Source organism: Ovis canadensis, chromosome 18 (genome assembly GCF_042477335.2).
Source record: "Ovis canadensis isolate MfBH-ARS-UI-01 breed Bighorn chromosome 18, ARS-UI_OviCan_v2, whole genome shotgun sequence".
Taxonomy (NCBI): Eukaryota; Metazoa; Chordata; class Mammalia; order Artiodactyla; family Bovidae; genus Ovis; species Ovis canadensis.
Window position 1 is genome coordinate 61,539,449 of NC_091262.1, and position 27,303 is coordinate 61,566,751.

The window sequence follows — 27,303 nt, forward strand, 5'->3', positions numbered from 1 at the left end:
ATTGTTTTGTTTCACATAAAAGTGCATATAAAAGTTATGTTTGTACAATGCTGTAGTCTATTAAGTGTGCAATAGCATTATGTCTTAACAATGGACCTATTGTAGTCAAAAAGTACCTTATTGATAAAAAATGTTGACCATCATCTGAGCCTTCAGTTAGTTGCAATATTTTTGCAGTAGTAACATCAAGGATCACTGAGGATCACAAACTACCATAACAACTACAATAATGATGAAAATGTTTGAAATATTATGAGAATTACCAGAATATGATACAGAGACACGAACTGAACAAATGCTGTTGAAAAAATGGTGCCAATAGACTTGTTTGAGGCAAGATTGCACAATTTGTAAGTGCAGTATCTGCGAAGCTCAATAAAACAAGATATGCCTGCAATTAAAGGCAAAAAAAAGTTGTTCCCCTGTGTAAATTTTAAAAATTCATTTGGAATATTAAAAAAAGATGATTGCTGAGGCAGACCAATGAAGAAATACATGACTGAATAATAAGAGAGCTAAATGCAGAACCTAGAGAGAGCAGAGTCAGAAAACCTACACAGGGAAACATTCTTAGTGGGAATGACTGATTAACAGAGAGATCAAGTAGGATGAGAGCTGAAAATGTATTAGTTAATTGATAGTTGTGTGCCCTTCATAAGAACCCAGGAAATAGAGTGTGGCATTTGAACTGGAATTGTTAGGCCAAATTAACGGGAAGGTTTGTAATGCAATCTCAATTACAGTTGTAAGTTTGACTTCATTTCAGCAAAAAAGAAAAAGAAAATCCTCTTAGTGGGAAACACCTGGTAGCATATTTCATTAGATTATATTTCTCTAGACAATAAATTTCTTATTTTCTTCCAAATAATTCCATGTAGCATCAAAATACGCTTCAGAAGTCTAAGTGGGGAGTTCATATTCTCAGATGGGTCTGGACTGATACCCTTCTCCTATAGTAGCGTCCCAGAGGGTTCAGTTTGACACTACTGCTCCCTCTTCCATCCCTGGTATTAGCAGAGAACTTATTCTACCCCCATTAAACAGCCAGCTTTGTGGAAGGAGAAGGGAGAGGGGAAGATGATGGAGGAACAGAGGGAGGAGGGAGATTATCCTCATGGTTGAGTTCTCTCTAGTGAAGGGGAAACCAGAAGTCCCCTTAGAAGTCTGATGCTTAGCTTTTAAGACTGTAGAGCACTCTTACCCAGCCTTCTGAGAGTGGGAAGGGAGTCTGGAAACTAAAATTTCCTTTAGTCACTCCACAGGAGGTTAGGGTCCTCCCCACAGTCTAGCTTGGTCAAGTTAGTTCGTAACCAAAACTGCCCAGAAGATTGTTGCTGAAGCAGTCCTCTGGGAAAAAGCAGAGTCATTTTTATTTTTTATTCCTTTGTTTATTCCATTTTTATTCCTTCACAGGTGTTGAACTCTTATTTTTTGAGTTCCCAAATTCTGGGATATTATTCCATAATCCCACATTATGGCAAGCATTGAAATCAATCGGTATCCCACATTATTTATGTATATATGTACACATACCTATGGACATACCTAGGACTTCCCTGGTGGCTCAGATGGTAAAGCATTTGCCTACAATCCCTGGGTCGGGAAGAACCCTTGGAGAAGGAAATGGCAACCCACTCTAGTACTCTTGCCTGGGAAATCCCATGGATGGAGGATCCTGGTAGGCTACAGTCCATGGGGTTGCAAAGAGTCGGACATGACTGAACAACTTCACTTTCACTTTCACACATGCCTATACATATAAGTCTCATTGCCGTTGACATGGTCTTTCGATATGTAGACATTTATTTAAACATTTTATTTGTTTCAGTTTAGTGGTATTCTCCTCGGGAAGAAAACATTTTCTTGAAAACTTTCTAAGCCTGTCAACATGGGCAGATTCAGGAGAAAGCGAGATGGCTACGCGTTTCTGTCAACCAATTTGACACTGAGTGGCAGAAGTTTTATGAAGGGGTAAATGTCCAGGGAGTATTTTGCATCTCACTAGCTTGGAGTTGATGCCCTCTATTGCATAGGAACCTGGAATGTCAGGCCCATGAATCAAGGCAAATTGGAGGTGGTCAAACAGGAGATGGCAAGAGTGAATGTCGACATTCTAGGAATAAGCAAACTAAAATGGACTGGAATGGGTGAATTTACCTCAGATGACCATTATATCTACTACTGTGGGCAGGAATCCCTTAGAAGAAATGGAGTAGCCATCATGGTCAACAAAAGAGTCCAAAATGTAGTACTTAGATGCAGGCAAATTTCTATTTCTGTCTGGATACAGAAGTCTCTGGTTGTGTTCAGTGGGGGGAAAAAAAAACAATGAAAAAGATAGTAAGTGTGATACCTCATGACAATACCAGGCAAAACCACAGGAAGAGTGGAGACAGTAGCGCAAGGTTCTGAGTGAGTTTTTGGTTATGGTATTCTGTATTGGGTTATAGTATTCTCATGTGATACTAAAAGGAAAACATAAAGTTTTAAAGAAGATGTATATTTTAAGGCTTGTGTAAAATTTATTTGTGGTAGAATCAAAGTTAGGAAGTTTATGAAAACCCAAAAGATAATGTGGTAAAATTAACAAAAATTTGTAAAACTTTTTCAGGATTTTAAACAAGCTGCATTGATAAGCAAGACTAATGTGAGCCTATGTCAAGCTACTGCTATGTGCTATCACAGGTATGGAGTGCAACTGACGTAGAAGTAAGAGCAAGTGGGACCCGCAGATTTATAATAGGAGAAACAGAGGAGAATATTGTGGAAATGACAGAGTACAAACATGGCGAGAGACACCGAGAATCACTGTATGGAAGTGGGAACCACACCTAAGTTTCTCAAACTCTTTTAGCCAAATCAGCAAGTAAAGTAAATGCCTGCTGATAGCATTGGGGGTATCCATATGATTCAGGTCCACTTATTGGAAAGGACCTTGGTAATAACACAGAATGAAATAATGAATAGCTTAAAATATCTAAGAATAGAATAATTAACTTTGTTCATTAAATGGAGCTAACTTTTTAAAAGTCTGTTTCCTAGAAGAGAGGTTGATTTAGTAAAATATTTTCAAGAAAATTTTACCTTTAAAAAGCACTTCTAAACTAAAACTAATTAAAATATACCAGTAAATATCTATAAAATATAATGAAATCTACAAAAAAATACATTACTTAAAATTACTTAAAATACATTACTTGTTTCTGGTATTATTGTGAAAAATAAGTAAATTATAGAAGAGGAGAAAAGAATAGTAACATAAGGCTAAAATATAGAAAATCAGTTTAAAATTTACTCTGAAATAATATTAGATTGATTTTGCTAGCTATAATTTGTAGCTTACATTTCTACCCATACATTTGATATAAAAAATTAATTTCTGGACATTTTACTTTTAAAAGCATAGAAATTCAGCTCATGAATTTCACATTTTAATGTGAAATAGAATGTATTTAGTTAAGTAATAGTTTACAGCATTTTTCATGAGTGAAATAATAGCAGTTACTTGGATGAGAAAATTAGCATAGCAAGTAGACTCTGTAAATATACAATTTAGGCAATAGGACATAGTTTGAATTACTTAGAAAACTAACATTCTTTTTTCCCCTCTTTGGGGACATAACTAGTACAGGTATGGTTTCTCTATGAGAGTTATATTTTTTCCATTTTATGACTATGGTAGTATAATTACTGGAGCTTGTAAAGGTATATTTGGTTAAAAGGCCCAAACTGGTCTCAGACCTTTAAATTTATACAGGCAAAAAACATAGTCACATCATTGGCTATTTTAATACAGCATCTTTGTACAATTCATCTCTTTAAGTAATTGTAATTCTTAAAAAAAATGGAATAATAATGACTGATGTGTTTGTTTTGGTGGGCGAGTGGAGACCGGAAATGTCTGAGGTCACTGAATTCTCTTAAAACCAAAACCAGACACCAAAATTTTCTCAGGATTCCTGTATTTTGCAACTGTTAGAGTCAGTAAATTTTTCTATGTGTCGGGTCCTGATCTCCTTTATGAAATGTAATCACTGGGTATATATGGCAGGGCCTCCTTAAGCTGAAACTGCTTTGCAATTCCAAATAACCAACTTTCATCATCCCACCAGAATCTCTATTGTCTTTTAATAAAAGTAGAATTAAATCAACAGTAAAATTCTGATAACTCAGCATCCCAATTCCATGTATTTTAACAGTTTTACTAAATTTAACAATAAGGAATATTTAGTGATCAGTTATATTTATTTCAAGAAAAATATTTTTGCTTTTCAAGTTGAGCTATAACATGCTTATGACTTCAGCAGCATGGTTTGTAAATAATGAGATTCACTATTGATGTTTCATAGTAGAGAAAGTAAAAATTCTCCCATTTGGAAAAATTTTAAAAAGGAATAAATGTGTAAACTTTAGGGCTTTGATCTTTGAACTCGTGGGGTTGCAGACTTTTGAAGTGTGCCTTTGTATATCTCTGGTTCTCACTCTTGTGGTTGCTAGGAGACAACATTCCTTAGGCTGAATATCCTACTTGTTGCCCAATTGGGTCACTGAGAGTATTATGGTAGAGTTAATTTTTAGATCTCTTTGAGAAAGCCACCTTAAGATTAAAAAAAAAAAAAAACACAGAAGGAGAGCCTGATGGCTCAGAGTTACATATTCTATCCACTTTTTACTTCAGCACATTTATTTCACTCTTCTTATATTTGCATAAAATATTTCTGAATCTTCGACTCTGCAGGCCACATTCTTTAGTTTGGGGAGGTATTTATGATTTATTTGTACAACCCAGTAGGGCACATCTGGTCACGTATATGATTCATTTGGAAAGCGCGGTGGGCCTTGGTGTCTGTGGCCTAGCCTGCCAGCTCAGCACCTGGTCCTTAGTTAGTAGACACCATAATGAGAGTCACACACCTTCCTTCGGTGATCACGTTATTTTAGATTTACAGAGACACTTTTTATTTTAGAAAAACTAACATAGTTTTGTGTTTGTGTGATTGATGTTTTAACAGTTTATGTGCCAGTGATTGTGTACCCTGATATAACAGACACTCTGCCACGTTTTTCCATTTTTAAACTGTCATGTGATTATTTAACAGCAGCCCTAATCTACAGGACATTGTGTGACATACCCATCTTCAGAAAAATGAAGTTGCTGGGTCTATGTTATTTCCTACTGGTGTAAGGGGCTGGGGGTGGCGTCTCTAGCTTTGGCTCCATCACCTCCTCTGGACTTGATTTTTAGATATTATCAGCTTTGAAGAGGTTGCTAGGTGCCTTTCAAGGTCCCTCCCCAGGTTTAAGGTTTAATGATTGTTTACTTAGTCTGAATAGACTAGATGTTTGTTAAACATTAGTGCTGGTAACTAGATGTGTGTCAAAAAATAACTTCAATTCATTGCCTCATTTTTTCTTTTAAAATTGGTTTGACGATTTAAAGGGTGAAATGTTTTGTAAACTACATATTGGCATATGTACTCACAAAGGATTTTAAATTTCCCTCTGGGTAAGAGGGAAGCAATGTGTATGATACAGTTTGGATGTAAGCATACTAGAAACATTTCAGTGATTTGTGGGAAGAATATGAGAGAACTGGGTTGCCCTGGAAATTTCCATTTACATGGTCACCGTAGGTATGCATTATAAATAAGTAGCTCACTACCCAGAGACAGAAATGAAAGTGAAGAGTTCAAGTGTTAGTTGCTCAAACGTGTCCGACTCTTTGCAACCCCATGTACTGTGGCCCACCAGGCTCCTCTGTCCATGGGGAGTCTCCAGGCAAGAATACTGGAGTTGGTTGCCTTGCCCTCCTTTAGGGGATCTTCCAGACCCAGAAACTGAACGCAGGTCTTCTGCCTTGAAGGCAGATTCTTTACCGTCTGAGCCACCAGGGAAGCAGTGGCTGTTAAAAACCTATCAGCTAAATGCATTTTATATAGAAATGCAAATTACTACTGTGTAGTTATTCTTTGTTCATTATCTAGGCTAGAGTTATTTCTGTAATACAGTGAGAAAGTGGCTACAAGCATTGTAACCTTGTATTCAGTGAACTTTTACTTCTCAAATAGTGCCAGTTATCAGGAAAGAGGAGGAGAGTTTCACTCTAAACTGCTTGAGGGAGCGGAGCCATGTTTTCTTTGTGAGAATCCACAGAGTGAACCCAGAAGATACCAGCTGTCTCATATCCAGGAGTGTTAACTGTCTCCTGTTTGTAATGTCAAACTCTCCTGGTGCTTTCCTGTTGACTCTTTTGTCATCTTCTGGCACAACACTTGGTGCACACTTTTGGACTCTGCTAAGTCACTTCAGTCGTGTCCGACTCTGGCATGGGGCAATCATCAGCACCTCTGTTATTTTTCATGGCATGCACAAGCATTCAGAAAAATTGAATCACATTATGGGAAACTGGATTGCTTTTCAGTTTCGAAGTGAATTCTTTCAAACCTTCTGAACACATCAAGGAGAAAGTCTCAGCGAAGAGTTCGTCTTTAGCATCTTCCCCACACTTCATGATAGATGGTACAGCTCTTAGGTTTAGTTTTCTGCAAACTGTATTATCCAGCTCCAATATTTATTTATGTTTATGGTTGCCTTCTGTTTATGCATGAGATATTGATTTTGTACTTGTGGTATTGAAGTTATTTTTAAAAATAGATTTACTTAAGTAAAAAAGTGACTTAAAGAGAAGTACTCAATAAATGATAGGTATAGTTGGGACACAGGGCAACTGTCGTGAAGGAAGGGCTGAGGTTTGAGAAACTGTATGTTAAGAGATAATGCTGAGTGATATCGAAGAGATGATAGTTTCTAGAACAGTTACCCTGGGTTCCATGTATTTTTATAAAGGAAACGTTAGAAAAGCAAGCGATGCATCTTGTTAAAGTTTGAAAACTTTTTGAGAAGTAGTGAAAAGAATGGAAAGAGGAAAATAATCTTTATTGGGTGAGGGTCTCTGTGCTAAGGGTTTTTCACATGCTGTCATTTGGTCCTTCTAGCAGTTTTGAAAAATTAGTATTAATTTATATGTTCAGGCTTAGTTTTGAATTCCAAGCCTTTCTTCTGACTGCGCTGTTGAGAGGTCACCACACCGGCTCTTGTGTGCCAGCTACAAGTATGTTAAAGGTGAAGAATGTGGGTAGGGGTGACTTGTGGGAAACCATGGATTTTGGAGTCTGACTCACCTGGGTTTGAACCCCACATATTTGCTCTGTGCAATCTTAGCATGCTATCTACTATGTTATTTAATATGTGCAAACTTTTCTGAGTCATGATATTCTTTTAATCTATAAAATATAAAAAAATTATAACAAGCTTACAGAAGTGTTGGAAGAATTAAGTGAAATAGTATATGTAAAGCACTCAGCACAGTACCTGGTGAGTAAGTAGTTACTCAGTGTTAGCTCCTTTATTCTATTAAAAAATTCCATGGCACCCCACTCCAGTACTCTTGCCTGGAAAATCTCATGGACGGAGGAGCCTGGAAGGCTGCAGTCCATGGGATCGCTGAGGGTTGGACACGACTGAGCAACTTCCCTTTCACTTTTCACTTTCATGCATTGGAGAAGGAAATGGCAACCCACTCCAGTGTTCTTGCCTGGAGAATCCCAGGGACGGGGTAGCCCGGTGGGCTGCCGTCTATGGGATCGCACAGAGTTGGACACGATTGAAGTGACTTAGCAGTAGCAGCAAACTCTCCATATTAATTGAAATTAAAAATAGTTATTAGATTTGCATGTGAAATGGCAAAGTGACTTTATATACCCATGGATAAATGTTTGATTACTTCAACAACCCTCACCTAACCCACAGGAAGATAGAGAGACAGAGTTATCATTTAGTCACATATATTCACAAGTTAATAATAAAATGCATTTCACCTCTTTTTCTCCCCTCCTCTTTTGGTGTCCAAAATGAAATGAGCTGCCTTTACAGAAGTACTGAAGTAAAAATTCCTGTGTGACAAAAAGTTGAGCTCCTTTCATTATAAAGGACATAATATATAACAATGAATTTATTTTAATCCAATTTAAATGGTATATTTTATTAATAATAGTATGTTTCTCTATGCTTTCCACGGATAACTGTTGTAAATGTGTTCAAGAATGCCATTCAGATTTTTATAATTCTGAAAAAAGAACTCTAGAATATCATCTCAATGTATTCTGCTATAAAGAAGGCTCTTACTTCCCCTCTTTCCTTCTAGCAATATCTTCAAAGAACCCCATCAGACTGCCTTAGGTCATATGGCAATAGTTCTTGGTGGTGGTGGTAGTTTAGTCGTTAAGTCATGTCAGACTCTTGAGACCCCATGGACTCTTGAGACCCCCTGCCAGGCTCCTCTGTCCATGGGATTCTCCAGGCAAGAATACTGGAGTGGGTTGCCATTTTCTTCTCCATGGCAATAGTTCTTATGATAGTTCATATGTTAATAAAAATTAAAGTTTTTTTAAAGGGTTAATGCATTCCTGTATGTAAAGATTATATACAGGAAAGCACTTAGATAATTCACCAGAAAGCATTAATATTTTCATTTCTTTTCAGGAATAAAGAATTTGAAGAAGCTGTCAACTTCTTCACCTGGGCTGTTAAAATTGATCCACGTTTTCTGGATGCTTACATTGGACGGGGAAATTCTTACATGGAATATGGACATGATGAGGCCACCAAGCAAGCACAGAAGGACTTTCTGAAAGCACTGCATTTTAATCCAGCCTATACAAAAGCCAGAATTTGTTTAGGCTATAATTTGCAGGTAATATCATATGACAACAGTTTGGACCACGAAAGCACCTTTTGGACAAGAAAGAGGTTATATTTGACCTTTCATTGGTGCTGGGTATATACAATGCTTCTTTCACTGTGAACATTTTACCTTTATCTTCTTATTAGTATTCACAGTGTCAGTGGGAAGCAGGGGTTTGATGAGTTACAGGGAGGCTGCCTGGGAAGCGTACCCAGGAACCTGGTGTGATAGTGAGATGAGGATCTTGTGAACTTGAGTTGCCTTATTGCCTGTACCTCTTTCTACCTCACCCCGTTATACATACCACTCTTACAGACAACTATTAAGACTTTCCCAGTGAGTTTCACATATAAAAAGCTGGTTAAAATTTATTTCACTAGTTATACCTAGGCTCCATAGGTTTTATCCTATTAAATTAGTGAAAAGCCAAAGGGAATAGACAATGTAATGACATGACCTATGCGATGGACCAGATAAGCACTATATAGGGACTTCTGAACTCAGGTCATCTTCCAAATGGCAGTGAATTAGAACACACTGGAAGCCAAGAGAATAGACATGTGTCCTTCCAGCTAGTTGGAAGAGTGTTGTTCTTTGTGTTATCAAGCGTGTCTCTGAGTGATTTCTGGGACACTGACCTGACCCATACGCCCACTGAGCTACGCACGCTACAAAATATGGAGTGATATTCTTGGAAGAAAGTGCTAGATGACTTATATTTTCCATGAAAAGGAAAGGAGTAATCTTTTTGTGCCTTTTATTATTAAAAAATTAAATAATAGGCAAAAGTATGTTTAAATTATTGTAATTTACAGAAATTCCTATTAACAATGTCTTTTATTTTTTTAATATAAAATTTATTTTAATTGGAGGCTAATTACTTTACAATATTGTATTGGTTTTGTCATACATAACATGAATCCACCATGGGTGTACATGTGTTCCCCATCCTGAACCCCGCTCCCACCTCCCTCCCCATACCATCCCTCTGGGTCATCCCAGTGCACCAGCCCCGAGTATCCTGTATCATGCATCGAACCTGGACTGGCGATTCCTTTCACATATGATATTACACATGTTTCAATGCCATTCTCCCAAATCATCCCACCCTCGCCCTCTCCAACAGAGTCCAAAAGACTGTTCTATACATTTGTGTCTCTTTTGCTGTTTTGCGTACAGGGTTATCATTACCATCTTTCTAAATTCCATATATATGCATTAGTATACTGTATTGGTGTTTTCCTTTCTGGCTTACTTCACTCTGTATAATAGGCTCCAGTTTCATCCACCTCATTAGAACTGATTCAAATGTATTCTTTTTAATGGCTAAGTAATACTCATTGTGTATATGTACCACAGCTTTCTTATCCATTCGTCTGCTGATGGACATATACAATGTCTTTTAAAGTTGAGGTTTTTTTTTTTTTTTTCATTTAAAAAATAAATGAATTTGGCTGATCTAAGACTAGGAGGTGGCTGTGGCTTGGTTATAGTGAGGTATGCCTAAGAACTGATTAGTAAGGGAAATAAGATTGCCTTCTGAGAGTTAAACATGAAATTAGCCATTGTTTGATCACAGTAGAAACTTGCAAAGTCAATTTAGAGACAGGGTGACTCCCAAACAGCTAAAACTGACTGCAATCAAAAGGAATGTGTTAATGTCATCGTTCATTGCATTTGCTGGGCATCTAGTATAGGACAGGGACTGATCTAGGCCTAGGGCTAGAGCGGTGAAAAGACACTGGGTTCTTCTTGTAGAGTTTACTACCTATTGAAGGGATAAGCATCAAGCTGGCACATGAATAATTACTTAATTATACTCAGGATAAGTACAAAAAAAAAAAGGATGAGTTTTAGTACAGTTTATACGAAGGAATCACATCATCATGATTATCTGGGTCATGAAGATCTTCTCTGTACAGTTCTTCCGTGTATTCTTGCCACCTCCTCTTAATATCTTCTGCTTCTGTTAGGTCCAGACCATTTCTGTCCTTTGTCGAGCCCATCTTTGCATGAAATGTTCCCTTGGTATCTCGAATTTTCTTGAAGAGATCTCTAGTCTTTCCCATTCTGTTGTTTTCCTCGATTTCTTTGCATTGATCGCTGAAGAAGGCTTTCTTATCTCTTCTTGCTATTCTTTGGAACTCTGCATTCAGATGCTTATATCTTTCCTTTTCTCCTTTGCCCCTTGCCTCTCTCCTTTTCACAGCTATTTGTAAGGCCTCCCCGGACAGCCATTTTGCTTTTTTGCATTTCTTTTCCATGGGGATGGTCTTGATCCCTGTCTCCTGTACAGTGTCATGAACCTCATTCCATAGTTCATCAGGCACTATCTATCAGATCTAGGCCCTTCAATCTATTTCTCACTTCCACTGTATAATCATAAGGGATTTGATTTAGGTCATACCTGAATGGTCTAGTGGTCTTCCCTACTTTCTTCAATTTAAGTCTGAATTTGGTAATAAGGAGTTCATGATCTGAGCCACAGTCAGCTCCTGGTCTTGTTTTTACTGACTGTATACAGCTTCTCCATCTTTGGCTGCAAAGAATATAATCAATCTGATTTCAATCTGGTGATGTCCATGTGTAGAGTCTTCTCTTGTATTGTTGGAAGAGGGTGTTTGCTATGACCAGTGCGTTTTCTTGGCAAAACTCCATTAGTCTTTGCCCTGCTTCATTCCGCATTCCAAGGCCAAATTTGCCCGTTACTCCAGGTGTTTCTTGACTTCCTACTTTTGCATTCCAGTCCCCTATAATGAAAAGGACATCTTTTTTGGGTGTTAGTTCTAAAAGGTCTTGTAGGTCTTCATAAAACCGTTCAACTTCAGCTTCTTCAGCATTACTGGTTGGGGCATAGACTTGGATAACTGTGATATTGAATGGTTTGCCTTGGAGATGAACAGAGTTCATTCTGTCGTTTTTTAGATTGTATCCAAGTACTGCATTTTGGACTCTTTTGTTGACCCTGATGGCTACTTCATTTCTTCTAAGGGATTCCTGCCCACAGTAGTAGATATAATGGTCATCTGAGTTAAATTCACCCATTCCAGTCCATTTTAGTTTGCTGATTCCTAGAATGTCAACGTTCATCTTTGCCATCTCTTGTTTGACCACTTCCAATTTGGCTTGATTCATGGACCTGACATTCCAGGTTCCTATGCAATATTGCTCTTTGCTAAGAGTTGACTCATTGGAAAAGACTCTGATGCTGGGAGGGATTGAGGGCAGTAGGAGAAAGGGACAACTGAGGATGAGATGGCTGGATGGCATCACGGACTCGATGGACATGAGTCTGAGTGAACTCTGGGAGATGGTGATGAACAGGGAGGCCTGGCGTGCTGCGATTCATGGGGTCGCAAAGAGTCGGACACAACTGAGCGACTGAACTGAACTGGACTGAACTGAACTGAACTGAACTGAACATATTAAGGAAACCTAGCTTTGTTTGAGGGGATGAGGAAAGACTTTTTGAGAAATTAACATTTAAATCGAGGTATGAAAAACTAGTAATTAGAAGTAGGAGTTGGGGCTTAGAACACCGTGTTCCACAGAGAGGGACCAGCTCATTTGGTGAGAAAGAGACAGAAGGCTTAAGGGAGGCAGAATGTTACGGACAAGGTGAGAGTAATGTGGGGTAAGACTGCAGAACTGAGTAATGACTGGAGGTGAAGGTCATTTTAACTGGTCTAGGTCAGTTAAACATGTGAATATCACTCACCAGAGCACTGACATCAGATCTGTATTTTATGAAGATCTCACTGGGTGTATGTCAACCTGAAGGAACTCGTCAGTATGAGGAAGAATTGAATCAGGAAAGGAAGGATGGAAAAATGAGAGCTAGAAAAACCCATCAAATCCTGTTGAGGGCCACGAGTGACCATTTTTTAGATAAATATGACATAGATTCCCCTTTTACGCACTTAGCACTAGAGACGTGAAGTGAGCAGAACAGATGTTGTCAGGACCAGACAAGTTCAATTCCTTGTTTATCAAATGAACTTGTGATGGTGACATTGATTTTCACATTATTTACTGTGAGGGAGAAGTTTACTGGTTAAAGACAGTGTCTGGTTGACTCTACGTTCTATTTTGGATTAGTTTTATTCAAGAGTCAATTGGTTTATGTGAGAGTCAGCTTCTGAGACTGGCAAGTTGGGTTTTTGAGCCCACAGGAATAAAGACAGGCCCTGGGCTGTGCTGAATTTATCAACTCACTCACTGCCTTTCTGTGATGATTTATTTAGTTGCCAACTGGTCTTCTCTAGGAAATACTCTGACATCTTTCTGCTAACAGTGTCCCTCTCCTAACCTTCTCTCTTTTTTTCCAGTTGGTACTAAGGTTGGTATAAATACCTGCTTGATTGATTTGTATGCATTTTTCATGGAATGTGTATAGTGATCCTAAAATGCCAGACACTGGTGCATTGTAACAGTTATGTTTTATACCATTATGGGCTTCCCTGTGGCTCAGCTGGTAAAGAATCCACCTGCAATGCTGGAGACTTGGGTTCGATACTGGGTTTGGAAGATCCCCTGGAGAAGGGAAAGGCTACCCACTCCAGTATTCTGGCCTGGAGAATTCCATGGGCTGTACAATTTATACACTTTCACTTTATACCATTAGTTTATTTAATTATTGAGCACATATTTATTTTGTTATGTATAATATGTATAACTAGAGTTTCAATGCCAAGCAAATAAACGATTCCTGCCTGTGTGTGCAGTGAAAGTGAAAGTTGCTCAGTCATGTCCATCTCTTTGCTATCCCATGGACTATGCAGTCCATGGAATTCTCTAGGCCAGAATACTGGAGTGGGTAGCCTTTCCCTTCTCCAGGGGATCTTCCCAAGCCAGGGGTCAAATCCAACTCTCCCACTTTGCAGGTGGATTCTTTACAAGCTGAGCCACAAGGGAAGCCCAAGAATACTAGAGTGGGTAGCCTATCCCTTCTCCAGCAGATCTTCCCAACCCAGGAATCGAACCGGGGTCCCCTGCATTGCAGGTGGATCCTTTACCAACTGAGCTTGCAGAACTCAATGTAAATTTGGTAGTGATTGTCAGAAGCATTGGTGTTTCCCATGGTGGTCAAGATTTTATGTTGTTGAAAACCCGTCTAAGACATGGTTCTGATTATCAGTATTTCAACTAATTAAAATTTCAGCATAAATACTCAGGGGAATCAGTCATTTGAATGTACTCACAGTACAGCCTACTTCCTTGTTTAAAATATCTTAGATTTAGCACAGTATAAATATACCCTTACTAAAAGACTTTATTTAAGTTAGAATCATAAACATTTGTCATGATATGGACAATTTCCTACTTGGTGTAAATGGAAAATTATTTTAGGCCCAAGGAAAATTCCAGAAAGCTTGGAACCACTTTACCATTGCTATGGAAGTTGATCCAAAGAGCTACCTAGCCTATGAAGGAAGAGCTGTGGTCTGTCTTCAGATGGGTGATAATTTTGCTGCATTTCAGGATATAAATGCTGCCATAAAGGTAAAAATCCACTTATATTATATTTATCATTAGTGTAAATTAATGTCATCAGTGAATAAGATGAAGTAAGAAGTCCTCTGTCGCCTTTTAAAAGTGACTTGTAGAAAAAATAATATTTGTATTTTTTCCCCCAGGAGTTTCGCAGAATAAAGAGTTATTATAGCTTGCCAGTTTTATAACCTAAATGTATTTAAAATTTTGAAAATACATTTCTCTTAGTTGATTCCTCTTAGTACATGCAAATTTATAGCTTCATGATACATCAATATTATTTTATAATTAAAAAATAAAATAATCTTCTGGCTTTGAAGGAACTAAAGAAGGAATAATGTAAATCCCCAGCTTTTTCTGTAGTGAAATGGCAAATAAATTCAAAGACAGAAAATCTTCCTTTTGTCTTCTCAATTTTGGATTCTTTTTTTTTTTTGTATATTTGGGTAGATAAAGGAAAGACCTGAAAGGTAATTGCTATACTGCATAGGACAAATAAACATGGTAACTTTTTAATTTCTCCTCCAGCTTGACAGAGCTAAACAGACAAACTTTTCCTCATGCATCTATTCTTAAGCCCCATTCTTTGCAAAGGAACTGAGTAAAGCACTAAGATTATTTGTTTTATTGCAACCAAATCAACAAAATGTTGGCATTGAACCAACTTCATGCCAAGTCCTTTCTCAAAATGTTTGCTCTAGTGGAGTTTTACCTGCCCTATAAAATCACTAGCTTCCCACAAAGAGATTTCATAATGTCCATTTTTGTAGACATGAAATCGGAGATAAATACTATTCCCAGACGCTAACTGCTCTTACTATTATATTGCAGATCAATGGTACAGCAGAATTCTTAACAAATCGTGGTGTGATTCATGAGTTTATGGGTCAACAACAGAACGCAATGAGAGACTATCAAGAAGCAATTTCTTTAAACCCCACCTACTCGCTGGCTTACTTTAATGCAGGAAATATCTACTTTCATCACAGGCAATTTTCCCAGGTAATGTGAGTTTTCCTTCTTGTTTTCTTTTTGACAGTAAGTGCTTTCTTCATTACATATAGTTTCAAAATGCAATCTTTATGTCTCAGGCATTCATTAGCTCTTTAGGAGATTTTCTCTTTCATAAGAATGCCTATAATTATGTATTAAATGCTTACACCTCTGTGCATTTATTCTTTTCATTATTATCAGCCACTCAACACTTGTCCAGTAAACATTGTTTTGGACTTCTCCAGGTGCCTGCAGTCTCCTTGCTGTCCATTGTTGCCAGCTTCCCACCTGGAATTCTCTGCTTTTTGTCCCCATTTAGCAAAATCTCAGACTTTCTTTCAGACTATCTTTCATGATCTAATTGTCTAGCTCATCGTAATTTCTACCTTAAGTTTCAGTCACATGAGCACTTGACTGGGGGTGAGGAGATGTGTATGTTACTTCTGGTTTTTATGGCAACAATCTTTTTTTCAGCATCAGTTCATAATGTCTGAAATGAAAATGTTGGGTTAGTAGATGATATTTTTATATTTTGAATTTATTATGTTTGAATTGTCATGCATTACACGAATCAAACTATTTGTTGTGTTTTTAAATGTTTACTCTTTTGTTCTTTATCTTCAATTTTATTATATTCTTTGTCTAATTTTTTGAGTCAGAGCTTTATTTATTCACTCTTTCACTTATATTGTGGTAAGTTGTTAAGGGTTATGCCTTTCTCCCAAGTAATGTTTTCAGCAGTATCCCCTGAATTTTGGTCTTTAGTGTTTTTATTTTTGTTTTCCCAAAATGTTGCACTTGAAATTTTAGCCAGATTTCCCCTTTGATTAAAGGATAAATTGATGGAGCACTTAAAATGTTCAGGAGGGAGGATTTTTATATTTTCAAATATTGAAATTTATTGGGTTTTAATGTGGTCTAATACATGATAACTTTTTTCTTTAATATTCCAGGGGCCTTCTCAAAAAGAGTTTCTATCATTAGCATATAGTGTTGAAATGTATAAGATCTACCTTATTAATTATATTTTTAATTAATCTTTATTCATACTATTTTGTTCATTTGGTTTATCTTGTACAGAGAAAGGTTTATTCAAGTATCCTATAATTAGTGTGATCCTATGTAGGTTTCTTTATATCTCTTTCATTCTTGTTTAGTGGTTGAGTTGTGCCCAACTCTTTGTGACCCCATGCACTATGGCCCTCCAGGCTCCTTTGTCCATGGAATTTCTCAGGCAGGAATATTGGAGTGGGTTGCCGTTTCCTTCTCCAGTTATATCTGTTTAATTCCCACCTTATGAAATACAGTATTTCATGGATAGATATTAATACATATTATATATGCATTGTGAATTGTAATCTTCAGCGTTACAAATGCTCTTCTTTGTTTCTCTTTGGAATAAATTCTCCTTTATCTGATATGAAGATTTGCCCTCTGATTTCATTTGATTGGCTTCTGCTTGGTATTCCTTTGTCCTTCCTTTTATTTTCAATGTTTAAAATTCTTTGTTTTAGTTTTGTCTCTTTCCTACAGTGTAGAGTTGGATTTTGTTTTAGATGACAAAATTTGAAAATATTTATCTTTTAATAAATATCCCATTTATGTTTTGGCATAGTCGGTATATTTGGTATTAGTTCTGTTATTTTATGTTTACGTGTGTTTAGATTTTTATTCTGTGGTTTGTTTTATTTAAAAATTTAGAATTGTTCCTAATATTTAGGAAGGTTTACAGTTTTGCTTTGTTGTTGTCACTGAGTTGTGTCCAACTCTTTGCAACCCCAGGAACTGCAGCACACCAGGCTCCTCTGTCCTTCACTATCTCCTGGAGTTTGCTCAAATTCATGTCCATTGAGTGGTGATGCTATTTAAATATCTCATCTTCGGCCACCCCTTCTCCTTTTGTCTTTATCCTTTCCCAGCGTCAGAGTCTTTTCCAATGAATAGTCTCTTCACATCAGGTGACCAAAGTTTTGGAGCTTCTTCAGCTTCAGCATCAGTCCTTCCAATGCATATTCAGTGTTGATTTCCTTTAGGATTGACTGGTTTGATCTCCTTGCAGTTTTGCTTTAGTGATTACCTTTATAAAAATACCTTTGTGCCCTCACTTCCTTATTTCTTTAGTTTCTCTGCTGTGCTGTGCTGTGTGCTGTGCTTAGTCATTCAGTTGTGTCCGATTCTTTGTGACCCCATGGACCATAGCCTGCCAGGCTTCTCTGTCCATGGGAATTCTCCAGGCAGGAATACTGGAGTGGGTTGCCATGCTCTCCTCCAAGGGATCCTCCCAACCCAGGGATCAAACCCAGGTTTCCCACATTGCAGGCAGATTTTGTATGGTCTGAGCCACCAGGAAAGCAAAATGACCCTTTAATATCTTTCCCTCTTACTTCTCCCTCTCACACATTAGTCACTTTTAGTTAATAGTTTTCTCTTTTTAAAAATGTTTATATTTAATATCCTTAAATATGCTTGAGTTTTTTTATGTCAACTTGTCACGTTAACTTGCTTTCCATTCTCTCTGTATTTTCCCATTTTGTAGTCCTTCGTTCTTCCTATGCTGCCAGAAGATTTAATGTTTGCATACTATTTTGTTATCCTTATTTTTTGTTTTAGTCTTAGTTCTTCAGTTAAATATATTTAATTCTCCTCACCAGGCTTTTTGCCAAAGTTTCCCTTCTAACCAATCATTTTTCGGTGCTCTAAAATTAGTCTTCTAGTAGAGTCCTGGGGACTTCCCTGAGTCAGTAATGGCAAATAATCCACCTGCCAATGCAGGAGACCCGGGTTCAATCCCTGTGTCAGAAAGATCCCCTGGAGAAGGAAATGGCAACCCACCCCTGTATTCTTGCCTGGAAAATCGCATGGACAATGGGCTACAGTCCATGGGGTCACAAACAGTTGGACATGACTTAGTGATTGAACAACCACCACAACAGATAGAGTCTTGAGGAAGGGTTCATATTCCTTGAATTGTTTCATGTTCACAGCTGTTAGCCCGCAGCCTTTATGTCTTCAGACAGCATGTCTGGATTTAGTATCCTTCACTCACTCTTTCTTTCCTTGAATGTCTGTGTCTTTCACTATTTTTCAGTGTTATATTTATTGGTACCCAAAGTCTGATGCAAACCTGATTTTTGTTGTTGATGACTTCTTTTTGTCAGAATCACAAAATCAGGTTTTTTTTGTTTTTATAAATGAAAAGTTTTACTCAACTATTTGTTAGAATTGACCTTTTGGGGTAAAAGTTGAAAGTACAGAGCATTTTCAATATTTAGATTCTGGAAAATTTGTTGAATTCAGTGTAAGAATTTTTCTGTTTCACTATTTTGATTTTCTTCAATGCCAATGAATACCAATGATTACAAATGGGATGTATTTTGACTTCTATATGCCAGTTATTTTTTTTCAAGCATTTTTTTAATCTCTTAATTTCTGTTTCATTTTCTTCTGCATCTCTCTCCTAAATCTTTGGGCTTTCCTGATGGCTCACACAGTAAAGAATCTGCCTGCAACCTGGGAGACTTAGGTTCTATCCCTAGGTTGGGAAGATCCCCTGGAGGAGGGCATGGCAACCCACTCCAGTATTCTTGCCTGGAGAATTCCATGGACAGAGGGGCCTGGTGGGTTACAGTTCATGGAGTCACAAAGAGTCGGACACAACTGATCGACTAACACTTTCTAAATCTTTACTGTGTTTTCTATTTGTTATTCCCTTGTGGACCTTATAATTCAGGTTTCTTTAAAATTCTTTTCTATGCCATTTCCATGACATTTCTTCCTGGCCACCTCTTTTTAAAGATAGATTATTTAATTATTTAATTAAAAAAATTAAATGCGATTTCTTACCAATTTTTTCTAGTTCATTTTATAATGTTACAACTTTTATCTACAGTGTAGTAATACTTTTTTCTGGTCACTTTTATTTCTAAAAATCTATTAATTTTTTATCTTTGATTTTTACAATGAAGGCAGGCAAATTACTTTTCTGTTCCTTATATTTGAATGAGATAATTTTTTTTACCCCCTGGACTGAAAGCAGAGATTCCTGTGGAAAACAGGGTGATGATCCATGGTAACTTTCTGAGTTGAGCTACCTCTGGTGCTTTTGCAAAGGACTTTCCAGTCTGTTCTGTTTAGTGTAGCCTGGTTTGGGAAGACTTTTATCACAAGCTCTGTGTCTCTTAGAACTTCTCACAGTCCTTGCTTCTAAGATAACATACTCATCTTAAAAAGTTTTTATTGCTTGCATTTTCTGAGATCTATAACCTCTGTATTCTCCTCTACCACCTGATATTGTCACCATACCCCTTAAAAGTGATCTTCAGGACAGCTTTATCTACTGAGAGGCTACAGTCCTTTGCATTTTGCTGGAAGAGTTGAGCAAGTACTTCCTGATTCCACTTAGCTCTTCATTCTTTCAATCTCCTACCTGCCATCTGCTAGGAATTGACGAAGACCCTGAGGATACAGAGCTAAACGAGACAAGGAAGACTTCTTTTATGATGTAGTTTACATTTTATTGGAGGAAGAAATAGAAAATAATATAATATTAGTAGTGTGATAAACATCTAATACCACCTCATATAAGCAGTACTATATCAGTATTAGCATGTGTGTTGGACTATAGGAGGTTACCTGGGTGGATAATGTAGGTGGAGAGAAGGGGTTTAAGGAGCAAGCTCTGGGGCAACATCAGTGTTTAGAAGTGAGGCAGAGAGGAGATGCCAGAGTGTAGACTGAGAAGGGAGAATCCAGCCAGGATGATGGGAAGAAAAGCAGGAGAGCATATATTACCTCAAGAACAAAGTGCTTGAAGAAATGTGCCCTGTGTCAAATGCTGCTGAGAAGTCCAGGTAAGAGAGGATGGAGAGAATCCTTGATGACTTTGGTAAGAACATCATTGGAGTAGCAATGGCACCAGAGCCTTAAGTGGAAAGGGTTTTGGAGAAAATGTGAGGGGAAGAATTAGACAGTTCAACTAGTTCCAGAAATTCTCCTGTGAAGAGAAGTAGTGAAATGGGGGTGATGGCTGGAGTGGAGTAAGGTGTTGCTACTTTTAATTTTTTAAAATATGAGGGATATTGATTCATGCTCCTGTGTTAAAGGATCTGGTGGAAAAGGAGAAATTGTTGGTATAGGAGAGAGTGATAGAGATAATTAGGATCAAAATCTTTGAGGATTTGGAGGGGCTAAAGTTTGGAAGTTCCAGGGGTGGCCTTTGAAGAGAGCAGGTCACACTATCCATTATGTCGTGAAGGAACGGACAGAGTATAGAAGAGAGTACCGCTGCTGTAGATGGATAGATTTTTTTAAAAGTTGCTTTTTATTTATTTATTTTTTGATTGCACTGGATTTTTGTTGCTTTGTGCAGACTTTCTCTGGTCGTGGTGTTCAGTTCAGTCGCTCAGTCATGTCTGATTCTTTCTGACCCCATGGACTGCAGCACGCCAGGCCTCCCTGTCTATCACCAACTTCCAGAGTTTACTCAAACTCATGTCCATCGAGTTGGTGATGCCATCCAACCATCTCATCCTCTGTCATCCCCTTCTCCTCCTGCCTTCAATCTTTCCCAGCATCAGGGTCTTTTCCAGTGAGTCAGTTCTTCACATCAAGTGGCCAAATTACTGGAGATTTAGCCTCAGCATCAGTCCTTCCAATGAACACCCAGGACTGGTCTCCTTTAGGATGGACTGGTTGGATCTCCTTGCAGTCCAAGGGACTCTCAAGAGTCTTCTCCAACACCACAGTTCAAAAGTACCAGTTCTCCGGTGCTCAGCTAGTTGCGGTGAGTGGGGGCAGATCCTCACTGCGGTTCGCAGGCTTCTCACTGGGGTGGCTTCTCTTGTTGTGGAGCATGGGCTCTAGGCGTGGGGGCTTCAGTAGCTGTGGTATGTGGGCTCCACAGTTGTGGCTCACTGGCCCTAGAGCGCAGGCTCAGCGGTTGTGGCATACAAGTTTAGGTTCTCCTTGGCATGTGGAATCTTCTCAGACCAGTGATGGAACCCGTGTCCACTGTCTTGGCAGGTGGATTCTTATCCACTGCACCACCAGGGAAGTCTGATAGGTAGATTTTGATAGTAGGCATTTCTATTTATTGGTTATAGTTTTTCCATGAGATATGAGTATCATTTACCAGTTAAGAGTAAGGATGGATAGGTAAAAAGGGGGACATGTGGCTAGGAGTTTTGAAGAGGAAAGAGAGCATGTGAAATAATTATTCTAGAGAGTGGTAGTGTGAACATTCCAGGGAAGTATAGTAGGACTACCAGACAACTTTAAGTTCTCATTTGAAGTTGGTGGTTAAATCTAAAGTGAGATCTTGACTCTATACTGCTTTGTATATAATTCTTTCTATACAAATTCAGTATGGCTTTGTGTCACTCCATAGCCGTTTCTCTGAGTTAGTCTCTTATCTCCTCATTCCAGGTAAGCTCTTTAATGCCAGGAATCACACTCCTGTCTCTTCTCCTATATTTCCTTACTCAGAAAGCACATCCATACCCACGGCTTATGCTGCATGTCAGCCTCTACCTTTCTTCTGAGCTCCTAACCCATACTTATCAGTTGCTGAAACTGGATGCTTTATAAGTGCATTAGAGTCAAAACGGAATTAACCTCTGTATCTTCTACACCCCGTCCAGCTCTTCTTCCTAGAAACCCTGTCTCAATTCAAGATGTCATTCCTTAGAGTCACCTGAGTAGAAATATTGCATCAATCATAATTTTTCTTCCTCAGCTTCATCTAATCAGTCATCTGATTCTGTCAGTTTTGCTTCTTAGTTTTTTCTCACACATGCCACTTCCATTCTGTTTCTGCTGCAATTGCATTAGTTTCATTCTTTCCCAAGTTAAATCAGTTAGCTTGCTGACCCCTATGATGAGGCTGGTTGACCTCAGAGGTGAAGTTAGATGCTGGGACCGAGAATTATCAAAGATATTATTGTGTGAGGCATGAATGAGATTGTCATAGCTCAGACCTCAGATAGCTGGGAGTCTAATGTCTTCCGAGGCTGACGGTCAGGGTAAGTTACCTTAAACTTTGTCAAGCTCAGACTACTCTCCAGCTGAGTTTTGGCAATGTGTCTGTGTGCTAGAGAGTTAGTTAATGAGATTAAGACATACACAATGCCCAGGGCAATTTTCTGTTTCCATAGCTGCTTATGGTCCATGTGAGAAGGAAACTCTCACATTTTAAGCTTATTTGTCCCGAATAAGTCTATGGATATCATGTATAAGACTGTTTGGTTAGATCTGAAGTGTAGTTTGAATTTTGATCATACTTAAAAAGTATGGCTCTTTCTCCTCAAACTAGGGGAACATCAGCTGGGCAAATATTTGATCTAAAATATATTCTGTCCTCTGTCTTGATAGACTGGATACCTGGGCTTTATAGTGCGTGCTCCCTTCAGAGACAAACAGACTTTGAGAGTGGTTTATTCAGCTATTTTTGTATGCTCTGTGGTTTTTTTGTGGAGAAAATTCTTCTATTTGCTGTACACCCTCCTCCCTGCTTTATTTCTGACTATGGATGGAAGATTTAGGGCCAGGAGGAAGGGTCTTTCAATAAACCAAATAATCTCTAGAGGGTTAAGACATGTATGTGTTCTGGCTTCTTTTGTGATTAGTTAGTAGCTTCATGGTGGTAAACCACATTTGGATGCATCATGAATTATAGGTGACTTTTCAATAATAACTGAGTCAGCCTTCTAATTAATTACAGGCACAAGGGAATTTACAGTTATGGTTCTGAACTAATTTTAGTTTTGGGGATTGAAATTCTAGAGACACAGTTTGAATCAGAAAGCATCTAGAAGCTAGTAAGCAAGTTGTAGCTTCCCAGGTGGCACTAGTCGTAAAGAGCCCTACTGCCAGTGTAGGAAGCAGAAGAGATGTACGTTCAGTCCCTGAATCAGGAAGATCTCTGGGAAGGAAATACTACAGCCCACTCCAGTATTTTTGCCTGGAGAATCCCATGAACAGGAACCTAGCAGGTTACAGTCCATGGGGCCACAAAGAGTTGGACAAGACTGAAGTGACTTCAGTCAATCCGAAAGGAAATCAGTCCTGAATAGTCATTGGAAGGACTGATGCTGAAGCTCCAATACTTTGGCCACCTGATGTGAAGAGCTGACTCATTGGAAAAGACCCTGATGCTGGGAAAGACTGAAGGCAGGAGGAGAAGGGGACGATAGAGGATGAGATGGTTGGATGACATCATCAACTCGATGGACATGACTTTGAGCAAGCTCTGGGAGTTGGTAATGGACAGGGAAGCCTCATGTGCTGCAGTCCATGAGGTTGCAAAGAGGCGGACATGACTGATTGACTTATCATGTCGAGCAGTGGAAATTAGACCAGTTGTTAAATCAAGGCCATCCATTGTGGTAGGCATCTTTGTCCTCTAACTACTCCATGGGTGATAATACTCCTGTTCTTCTAGTAACCTCATTAAATATATAGGCTTTCATTTCCTAAGTAGTATATATTTAAAGCTGCAATAGAAAGTTATATTGTTCACAGTTAGCCATAATATAGTGTTTTACTAAGTTCATTTATTTTAGTTGGGGTAGGTGTTAGCTCCTACCTGATTGAAGTCATCCTTTTGTGATTTTGAATTGTATAGTTTTTATTGAGGACTTATTGGTTAGTTAAAATGAAACTTAAATTACTTTTTGAAGGAAGTCTTGGCCCTGCTTTGAGTCATTCCCTTGCCTCATTTGTAATGACTGTGAGTCCAGCCTCCTGTTCAGGAGTGAATTCTTTAAGCTTTTCACAGAGGAATGTCAATTCTGCTGCCTTTTTAAGGGATCCTTAAATGGCACTTAGCCACAGCACAGAACAGCTCCCATTCTGGGATGAGATGGATTACACAGTGTTGATCTAATTGCTTATCAAAAGTCACAAACAGTCAAATTCATGGTGTATTGCCTGAGGGCTATGATCTCTCCATTTGCAGATACTAGCAAAAAAAAAAAAAAAAAGATGGATCAGTATAATTGAGTCTTTATTATATTCTACATATTGTTCTCAGTACTTTACCTGTTAGCTCACTTAGCTGTCAGAGCAGCACTGAAAGGAGAGTTCGATTTTTCGCTTTCATGAGTCAAAGAGTGTTTTAGGTACTCACCTGAGGGCATAGAGCTAATATGTGGTAGAGCCTGGACATCTGGCCCTGAGGTCTGAGCTCCTGGCCACCATGCTCCCAGTGTTTTACTTCACCCACAGTGGAAGTGAACTGAGAACAAATCCCTGGGAAATATAAAGAAAAACAGTCCAGCGAAGAAGACTGAGAAAATGATCAGAGAGGTAGGAGAAAAACTAGGGAGACTCCCTGTTTCAAGGACAAAGAGTTTTAAGGGGGAAGGAGAGACCAAGGGCATCTGTGCCACAGAAATGCTGTGGGAGGAAAGGTCTAGAAAATGTCTGCTGGACTTCACAACACCCTTAGCCTTACCAAAACCTGACCTCATGGAAAGAGGGAGATAGATAGAAGCCAGACTGTGGTGTGCTGGGGGAAAATTGAGTGCTAAAGGAATTGGATTCAGCAAGCTGTATTGTTAGAAATGACTTTTCCTAATTTAGGGAGGTTTCAAACTTTTTTTGAAACTGTGGTGCGCTGGGGGAAAATTGAGTGATAAAGGGATTGGATTCAGCAAGCTGTATTGTTAAAAATGGTTTTTCCAAATTTAGGGAGGTTTCCTTTGAATTCAAATTCAAAGGAGTCAAATTTTTATTCATTCTCTAACTAGAGAAGAGATTCCTACCTTGAGTAGTAGCATGTCTAATCAGTATCTCAAACTATTTGTGGTGAAGGAGCAGTTTTTAAGATTTTTCTAACTTACTTAAGACCCCAACACCGGTCTATGGACCACATTTGCAGGGTCCTTTCCAGCTTGAGAATTTGTTGTGAAGCATCTGGAATCTTGGATCTTCTTGAAAAGCTGATTTTTATCTTCTCTCTTCTTTCCTTACAGCTTTTCATAGTATAACTGTGTTTTTAAACCTTTTTGGTATGGTTTAGAACTTTATTGTCAAAGTTCGCTTCTCTCTTTAGCCTTTACTCTGCTTTTATATGAAAAGTGTTGTTAAAGTTTTCTAACTTATGTTTTATTTTCCTGTTGTGACCTTTTTTCTTAACTTATAGTGTTGTATAGGGATATGAGATTTGTGTGTGTGGGTGGTGGGAGGGGTAGGGGCATAGACAGCAGGGGGAGGTGGTAGGAGAACATTTCAGCAGAGAGGAGTATGTTATCTCTGACACTATCTAAAACTGCTGACACAGGATGATAACCCAAAGCAGACCAACTATTGGTTGGTTTTATTATCATCTTTTACATTCTCTGCAAATACGGTACCTTCTTATCATCTGTATCTGATACGGATGGCCTGAGTTTTATAGTAAAAGTGTTTCAAATTGCTGTATAGCTGCCAGTTAAAATATATTCAGATTGTCATTATCTTCACATTTCTATAGGCTAGTGACTACTTCTCAAAGGCTTTAAAGTTTGATCCAGAAAATGAATGTGCTACCATGAATCGAGCTATTGCAAATACAGTATTAAAGCGGTATGAAGAAGCGAAAGAAGATTTTGCATATGTAGCTGAAAGCTGTCCATTGTGGGCTGCAGTATATTTTAACAGAGCATACTTCTACTGTTGTTTAAAGCAATATGAACTGGCTGAAGAAGACCTAAGTAAAGGTATATTTTTTTTGTAATTTTTTGAGTAAGATTACAATGTTTGAATTGTTTTTAGATGACAAAAGAAGAAAGACATCAGATCTATTTGCTTAGATAAATTTACATTAGAATTAATGGTTTTGTATATCTTATCTTTAATGTAATCAATATAGATTTGTTTATGTAATAACTTACCGCTTTGGCATTTAAAATTAGAAAATTATTACGGAAATCATACACAAATATTGCTCGACTTTCAAAAAAGACATTGTACTGTGTTTCCCGAGTTAATTTTCTTATAAAGATTCAAACGTAACTAAATAATGTACATATGAGGAAAAATGTTTTTAAATAGGTAATACTAAAGTATTATTTTTATATTATATACTATTATTTACTAATAATAACTTATAGTAATAATAAAGTATTATTATAATTTACTATAAAATTTGTATTTAAAAAATGAGAGTCTTTTTGAGTGCTCACATAAAAGATACCTTGAAAATTTTTTTCTTTTACAGCTTTGTCTTTGCAACCTAATGATGCTCTAATATATAATCTTAGAGCAGAAGTTCGTGGTAAGATAGGTCTGATTGAAGAAGCTATGGCTGACTATAACAAAGCACTTGATCTTCAAGAATGTGCCTCGGTGGTATGACTACATAGACCACAGATTCTGTAGCAATTTACACAGTTGTTCTTCCAGAAATTGAAACCTGTTTGTTGCTTTTAAAAAAGTTTTCACTATCTTCATTATTGTATTCTTTGTGTTAGTCTTTTATATAATCCTTTGATGCATTTTAACATCTTCTTTATATATTAATTATAAAACTTTTAGATCATTTTCTGCAGATTTGTAACAACTCAAAAATGAATTTTTTTTCACAAGATTAGAATTTAAATGAGAATGTTTCTCAAGGGCCCTAGTAACACAAAATATTTTCTTTAAAGTAAAATAGTTCCTTTAAAAATAATACTGCATGATTTTAGAAAAAGGATCATTGACCTTTTCATCAGTACCTAGATATTCAACAATATCCAGATTTTAAAAAATAGAGAGCTGATGACTATAAAGAAATTAAAGTCAAGCACATTTCCTTTCTCCTCCTTTGAACAATATCTGCACAGGTCTGAATTCTTCCTAGTATGTATGTTGTTCCAACACATAAACATGTTTCTCTTTTTCATGTAGCCTCCCTCTCAGGATGGCGCCTATGAAGATTTTGAGCATCTGCCTCTTTAATGCAAATTTTATAAACATATATAAAAATCTGCATATACTTATAATTGGCTGCTGCTGCTGCTAAGTCGCTTAATTGTGTCCGACTCTGTGCGACCCCATAGACGGCAGCCCACCAGGCTCCCCTAACCCTGGGATTCTCCAGGCAAGAACACTGG

At 37.9% G+C, this 27,303-nt stretch overlaps 1 protein-coding gene and 1 long non-coding RNA gene across 5 annotated transcripts in view; one reads left to right on the forward strand and one right to left on the reverse strand.

Moving 5' to 3' along the window:
• TTC6 (tetratricopeptide repeat domain 6) overlaps positions 1-27,154 on the forward strand; it is a 211,827-nt gene extending 184,673 nt beyond the window's left edge. The window contains exons 26-31 of the mRNA XM_069558767.1: positions 2,612-2,685; positions 8,542-8,752; positions 14,093-14,245; positions 15,068-15,238; positions 25,701-25,926; positions 26,427-27,154. Of these exons, the coding sequence (XP_069414868.1) occupies positions 2,612-2,685; positions 8,542-8,752; positions 14,093-14,245; positions 15,068-15,238; positions 25,701-25,926; positions 26,427-26,563 (972 nt within the window). The 3' untranslated portion in view covers positions 26,564-27,154. The remainder of the gene's footprint in view (positions 1-2,611; positions 2,686-8,541; positions 8,753-14,092; positions 14,246-15,067; positions 15,239-25,700; positions 25,927-26,426) is intronic.
• Positions 1-27,303, reverse strand: part of LOC138423163 (uncharacterized) — a 76,187-nt gene that overhangs the window by 20,143 nt on the left and 28,741 nt on the right. The window contains exons 4-5 of one of the 4 annotated variants that reach the window (XR_011250150.1): positions 24,354-24,475; positions 23,712-24,185 (exon numbers count right to left, since the gene is read on the reverse strand). The exons of 1 other annotated variant lie outside the window; for it this stretch is intronic. This is a non-coding gene — a long non-coding RNA (uncharacterized lncRNA). Of the gene's footprint in view, positions 1-23,711; positions 24,186-24,353; positions 24,476-27,303 lie in introns of those variants that run through there. 2 more of the 4 variants (XR_011250152.1, XR_011250153.1) reach the window with 2 other exon arrangements.